The sequence below is a fragment of the Zingiber officinale genome, chromosome 3A, assembly GCF_018446385.1.
Source record: "Zingiber officinale cultivar Zhangliang chromosome 3A, Zo_v1.1, whole genome shotgun sequence".
Taxonomy (NCBI): domain Eukaryota; kingdom Viridiplantae; phylum Streptophyta; class Magnoliopsida; order Zingiberales; family Zingiberaceae; genus Zingiber; species Zingiber officinale.
The window spans coordinates 156,456,037-156,462,203 of NC_055990.1; the positions used below are offsets into that span (position 1 = coordinate 156,456,037).

The 6,167-nt window shown below is 39.3% G+C and overlaps 2 protein-coding genes across 2 annotated transcripts; one reads left to right on the forward strand and one right to left on the reverse strand.

Annotated features, from left to right (window-relative positions):
- The first annotated feature begins 742 nt into the window (after positions 1–742).
- Positions 743–4,984, forward strand: LOC122052966 (eukaryotic translation initiation factor 5-like). Its single transcript, XM_042614750.1, has 2 exons — positions 743–888; positions 3,045–4,984. Exon 2 carries the CDS (start codon positions 3,414–3,416, stop codon positions 4,731–4,733), a length of 1,320 nt encoding a protein of 439 aa, XP_042470684.1. The 5' UTR covers positions 743–888; positions 3,045–3,413; the 3' UTR covers positions 4,734–4,984.
- Positions 4,985–5,356: 372 nt separating this feature from the next.
- LOC122050809 (basic leucine zipper 8-like) lies at positions 5,357–5,896 on the reverse strand. The gene has a single exon (XM_042611683.1). The coding sequence runs from the start codon at positions 5,894–5,896 to the stop codon at positions 5,357–5,359; it is 540 nt and encodes a 179-aa protein (XP_042467617.1).
- Between the last annotated feature and the right edge of the window lie 271 nt (positions 5,897–6,167).

A 6,167-nucleotide genomic window follows, 5' to 3' on the forward strand; every position in this document is an offset into this window, starting at 1 on the left:
TAATCAGGTTGGGTAACGTCGAGTCTGGGGTGACCAGTCCGGTCCTATGAAAATTTTCCACCGGTCACCAAGGTAAATCGGGAAGTACTCGCAGCGGGCAACGCAGGAGCCCAACATCCTTTAGTTGCGTGCCCTATTTGGAAGAAAAATTCCTACAAATTCATCATAAATGGGGTTCGAATCGCAGGTGCCTATGTGACTAGCCACTGTAATTTTTAAAAAAATGATTAACCAGGTTGGGTAACGTCGAGTCTGGGGTGACCGGTCCGGTCCCACGGAAGTTTCCTACCGACTACTAGAGTAAATCGGGAAGCACTCGCAGCGGGTAACCCAAAAGCCCAACATCATTTAATTACATGTCTCATTTAGAAGAAAATTTCCTATAAATTCATCATAACTAAAACTCAAATCACAAATACCTAAATAACAACCTAGATACCCTATCATTACAGGGGGACTCTACTAGTCACTGTAATTTGAGAACGTTAAGTTGGTGCATCATTCGGTATTCGTACTTTTCAATTTGCGACGGATGAATTTTACGACACCAAATTAAAATTTATCGACTTAAATGCACTAAAAAAATATTAAAAAAATACTTTCTTAATTTGTAAATCCATAGGATAACTCAGTTAGGAACGACACTATTACTAATTTAGCTTTGTCTTCCTGTAGCATTCCGATCAGGATCACTAAATTGACGTCGTCGTCATCTCAACAATGGACGGTTAATCTGGTGCCGCATAGGAGTTTCCTTAGGACGGATGTTAGGGTTTCCTTGCGGACCTTTCCATCTCCTTCACGACTATATATATCTCTCATCCGGTCCATATTCTCCAATTCTCCCTAAATTGGCTTCCAAGAAACCTCTGTTGCGTTCTCGCGCAGGTAATTGCCCCCCTTTCTTCCCCCTCTCGTATTCGATTCTTTCTTCAATTAATTCTTGATCGACTAAACTTAGGATATCTAAAGTTATAAAATCTGTTTTTTTTTTTTTGTCTCTTTGGATTTGTTTCGGCTTTTTTTCCCTCTGTGCTCATGTAAATTGGTTGTTTTATGATTTGGATCCGATCTTGTTTCGTCGTCTTCGTTACTTTTATATGTGTGTTTTTGTCCAATTAATGAAATTCGACGATTCTTTCATCCTTGCGTTCGGTGTTAGTCTGTTCTGCGATATGGTATAGTCTTGTTTGGATCTTTGTTCTATGTTTATGTATATACTGCTATGTTTCACCTTGGACTTATGGATGTGCCAAACAAGGGTTTGTTGATTATTTGCCAACGGGATACAATCGCTGATATACCAACTTATCACACTAATCTAACTTAATAATTTTGCATGTTGACTGCGTTGGTTGATTGTATTGATATTTAGTTTTCTTTGCTTTCCTTTGATATAATGATGATTATTCAGCGATAAGTTCTAGATATGTCTTACTTTTAAAAAATCATGGCAACTAATGCATTTGAAAGTAAGAGAGTAACCTAATGTTTTAGTTACATGAGGCTGAGCTTGGTCGCTTAAGACCTCTTCTCTAGTTGAATCAATTCCAGTGTTATTGGCATTAAATCCAAAGCTTTTGCATTGAACTTTGTTCTTCATGTTTACAGTTACTTAGAATAGTAATGAAATGCTACAATCTAACCCTTTTTTTTCTGTTTCTAGATGAAATGAATGATGCCATTCTCTTTTGTTTTGTTACTCGGATTTTTTATTATGCCCATGTGGTTTTTTACTCTTTTTTTTTTTTTGTATTTCCTATTGCAAACTGGATGACTATGAAGAATAAGGAATCCTGTAGGTTCAACAGTCTTTTCACACTTCTTTAAATTTCTTGTTTTTGTGTTAATGAAGAGGAATTCACTTATAGCATATCACGTCTACAACCTTTCTATTTAATCAAGAAACAGTGAAGGCTAGATGGAATATCTATTTGTAATACCAGTTTTGACATAATGCACACTAAACACTGTATAAATTATGGACTCACCAGATAGATATTACATGTGAGTTCCTCAAATGCTATTGTTGCTTTTTCTTCAAGTACAGTTTACAATTTGTAGGCTTTCTACCTCCGTGTGACAGTGCTTTGTCATGCTTGTATTGCAGAATGTTCACTACGATGAGACATGTCATTTTTTGATTAATACTAAAGAATCTACATTACCAGGTCTAGACACTGATATTTACCAGTGTCAATACAATATCAGTACGGGGTCGAAATCAGAGTGATATGTTTTGGTTGTGCCCATTTATATGGATTGACACATGAGATTATATTTCAGTCTACCTGTGCTAGAGTATATAGAAGCATTGCTTTCATGCCAACTTCTTGTGTCAACATCTAAAAATAATCATAAATTGGACCTTATAAAGAGATCAAGAGAGAGTTTGTCATACAACAAAGTCCTATATTTCATCTTGTTGTTAAACACTATGTCTCAACAATCTGGCCATGCCTTTCTGGTACTTGTTCCGTGTGTGTATGATTTTAGAGTACCATATTAAGTTTTTTGTTTGTTAAACTGATGACTGATGTATGATAGTGTTTAGTAAGTATTTATTATGTATAAATATGATGTCTGAGAGATTGGAGAAGCAGCTTGTACATAACATGAGCAAACTTATTTCATGCTCAGCATAGTAATTTTGTTAATTGTTACCAGGATATAGCAGCTATTTTCTTTGAGAACACAAGGCTGGTTTAGGCTTCCTTTAGGACTTTGTCGACCATGTCGCTGTCATGTTTCATGCCATTAAACACTATACATACCTCTAAAATTTTTGAAACCTCATGAAAACAACCTTCAATTTGATTCTTCTTCCTTAATCATCAAATATAAGAGTTTTGTTCTTTTTTGCCACTTTTTGTCAGTATATCTGAAACAAGAGTTTATTGAGTGTGTTTTTTGTTAAAAGAAAAGCACAATGTACTCTATTATATGAGGTTGTTTTCCACCTGCTCTTTTTGGATTGGTTTACTTATTAATTGCTTTTTTTTTGCTATATCTGCATCCTCAGTGGCCTGTTTTATGTGAAACAGGATATATTAAATTCAACTGAAGTTGTCAGCAGTGCTTTCCACAATTTTTATCTGTCAAAGTGGAGGGAGTTAAGTGCAGGTCATCTTTTATGTCTGAACCGGAGTCTCTCTTTTTGGGATCAATTGGGTTACTTGGAGAATATTGTCCAACATTTAGAAAAAAACATATATGCTTGTTGGAAGATTTTGCTTATTTGCATCTTGAGCCTTTTCTAGAGATCACTATTATCCAAGGTTGCAATTCAGAGCCGTTTTCCACTGTAGTCACTTCTCAATACTGCACCAAGGAAAATAGAGTCGTAGTGTCTTCTGTGATTGCCTGATATTTGGTGTTGGAGTTCCTATCTAGTGGTGTCTTTATAGGCAAAGATGGCTTTGCAGAATATAGGCGCTTCAAATAGTGATGATGCCTTCTATCGTTATAAGATGCCAAAGATGATAACCAAAATAGAGGGTCGTGGGAATGGTATCAAGACCAATGTTGTGAACATGATAGACATTGCAAAGGCCTTGCACAGACCAGCCTCTTACACAACTAAGTATTTTGGCTGTGAGCTTGGTGCCCAGTCCAAGTTTGATGATAAAACTGGTACTTCACTGGTTAATGGGGCTCATGACACTGCCAAATTGGCTGGCCTTTTAGAGAACTTCATAAAGAAGTATGTGCAATGCTATGGTTGTGGTAATCCTGAAACTGACATAATAATCACAAAAACCCAGATGATCACCCTCAAATGTGCTGCGTGTGGATATGTTTCTGATGTGGACATGAGAGATAAGCTCACTACTTTTATTATTAAGAACCCACCAGAGCAGAAGAAGTCATCAAAAGATAAGAAGGGCATGAGACGTGCTGAGAAAGAAAGGCTCAAGGAAGGGGATGCTGCAGATGAAGAACTGAAGAAGCTGAAGAAAGAATCCAAGAAAAAAGGTGCTGTGTCATCCAAAGAAGGGGCAAGCTCAAAACGTGCTACATCCAAGAAGAAGCCAACAGGCTCAGATGAAGAGCATTCTTCCCCTCCAGATAGTCAAGCTGATGACAATGAGGCAGCTGAAGATGATGGTGTACAATGGCAAACTGATACGTCTGCTGAAGCAGCTCGACAGCGCATCCAGGAACAACTTAGTGCTGCTACTGCTGAAATGGTCATGCTTTCGACTGATGATGTAACTGACAAGGCAGTGAAGAAAGACGAAGCCGCAAAATCAGTAGCTAAAGAAATAGAGAAACCTACCACAAATGACAGACTCATAATAGAGATCAAGAATATGTTGAAGAAAGGGTCTAATTCTGGTGAAGTTGGTTCCTTTCTGAGTTCTCTTGCTGGTTCTCATCAGGAGATTATGGATGCCTTCTTTGAGGCCATGTTTGAGGGCGTGGGCAAAGGGTTTGCGAAAGAGGTTGAGAAGAAGAAAAACTACCTTGATGCTGCAGTGGAGGGTGAGGAATCACAGCTATGTCTTCTGCGGGCTATTGAAACATTCTGTGGGAAATGCTGTGGGGATGCAATGAAGGAAGTTGCTCTGGTGATCAAATGCCTTTATGATGGAGATGTATTGGAGGAAGAATGCATAGTGAAATGGTATGAACAAGGTCTGACTGGTGCAAACAAGAGCTCGATTGTTTGGAAGAACATGAAGCCTTTTGTCGAGTGGCTCCAGAACGCCGAGTCAGAGGACGAGGAGTAATTATGATCCTGAAGCTTATGCTAGTCTCAATTTCATCTGGCGGTGTTCAGCTAATCTACTTTGTGTTGTGTATTTCATGCATGTAGTTTGTCTTAAACTTGGCAAGTTTTAATTCATGTTTCCAGTGCTTGGTTGTTGTGCAAGTATTTCAGTTGTATGGGTTTTGGTGTTTTGCATTGAGCCACCAGTGTCTTGAATTGTTGTATTGAACACTCTACTTTACCGTGTGCTTTATGTATTTGTTTCCTTTATCGTGGATCATTACTGCTCTGTCCTTTCGTCATCTACTTACTCTTGATAAAATTTGATTTTAGAGAAGATTAAATGAGTATTATAAATTTGGGACAAAATAATCTTGAAAATGCAAAACAATTACTGCAGCCGTAATAAAATTTTCACTCTATTACAAAAAAAAAAGAAACTGATGATTTGCAAAGATCAAAGTTAAAAATCAAGAGCATCTTGCTATAATTTCAAAGCAAACAGATCTAGAGTTCTTTGCAATTCATCTTCATCCACGTTAAATCCCCGCAACTGCAAGCAGCAACATCAGATGGGAATTCTCAGCAACGGAAAATAAAACAATAAAATAAAATAAAACACTCCATCAAATGAATTCTTGATCAGAGCAGAATAATTTTGTCCTGAGTTCCAGCAACACAACAACCACCGGCCTGAGCTTGCAGGTCCGCCAGCTTCTTTTCCAGCTCTGTTTCTTGTTCCCTCAGCCGTCCGTTCTCCACCAGTATCTCGCCGCACTCCCTCATCACGCCGTTCAACTCCTCCAGAAGCCGGCGGTTGGCCGACCGGAGACGCGCCGCCTGCGACCACAGCCCCGACAGCTGCCCCTGCTTCCTCATCCTCGATCGCCGCGCCGACTCCCTGTTCGACACCATCCTCCTCCTCCTCCTCTCCTCCGCAGCCACCCTCAGCCTCTGCTCTTCCTCTGCTGCAACAAAACCAGAGAGAGTAGTGGTGGTGAAGTTGAAGCATGGCTTCATGTTACTAGCGTTGTGAGCCATGAAGGACGGAAGCAGAGTTGATGGTGAGAGCGAGAGGCATCCGACGCTGGCGACGTCGCCGGGATGCATGGCAGCAAATTCTGAAAGGAAGCTCTGAGGCCTGAAGGGTGCAGGACACAATTTATAGCGTGGAAGCACCATGAGAGCCCTGCATTCTCTCGTGAGAAGTCAACCAATTCCAACTCGGTGAAATTACTTTCTAACAGCACTAGACAATTTCTGAAGATCAAAAACTAATCCACGGCCCTGGTTTGGAGTGAGACAGATAATTAGGCAGCCAAAAAGTGCCCAGAGTTCATTAAACAAATGCGGAATCAATCTCACTAAAGCTAAGATTAATCCATATTCTAACATTACTTGAGGCTATTCATAATTGCAATATATCTTATAAGTTTAGTAGTGTGGCATTCTA

Coding starts and splice junctions, on each gene's coding strand:
- LOC122052966 (XM_042614750.1), top strand. CDS start 3,414: ATGGCTTTGCAGAATATAGGCGCTTCAAATAGTGATGATGCCTTCTAT.
- LOC122050809 (XM_042611683.1), bottom strand. CDS start 5,896: ATGGTGCTTCCACGCTATAAATTGTGTCCTGCACCCTTCAGGCCTCAG.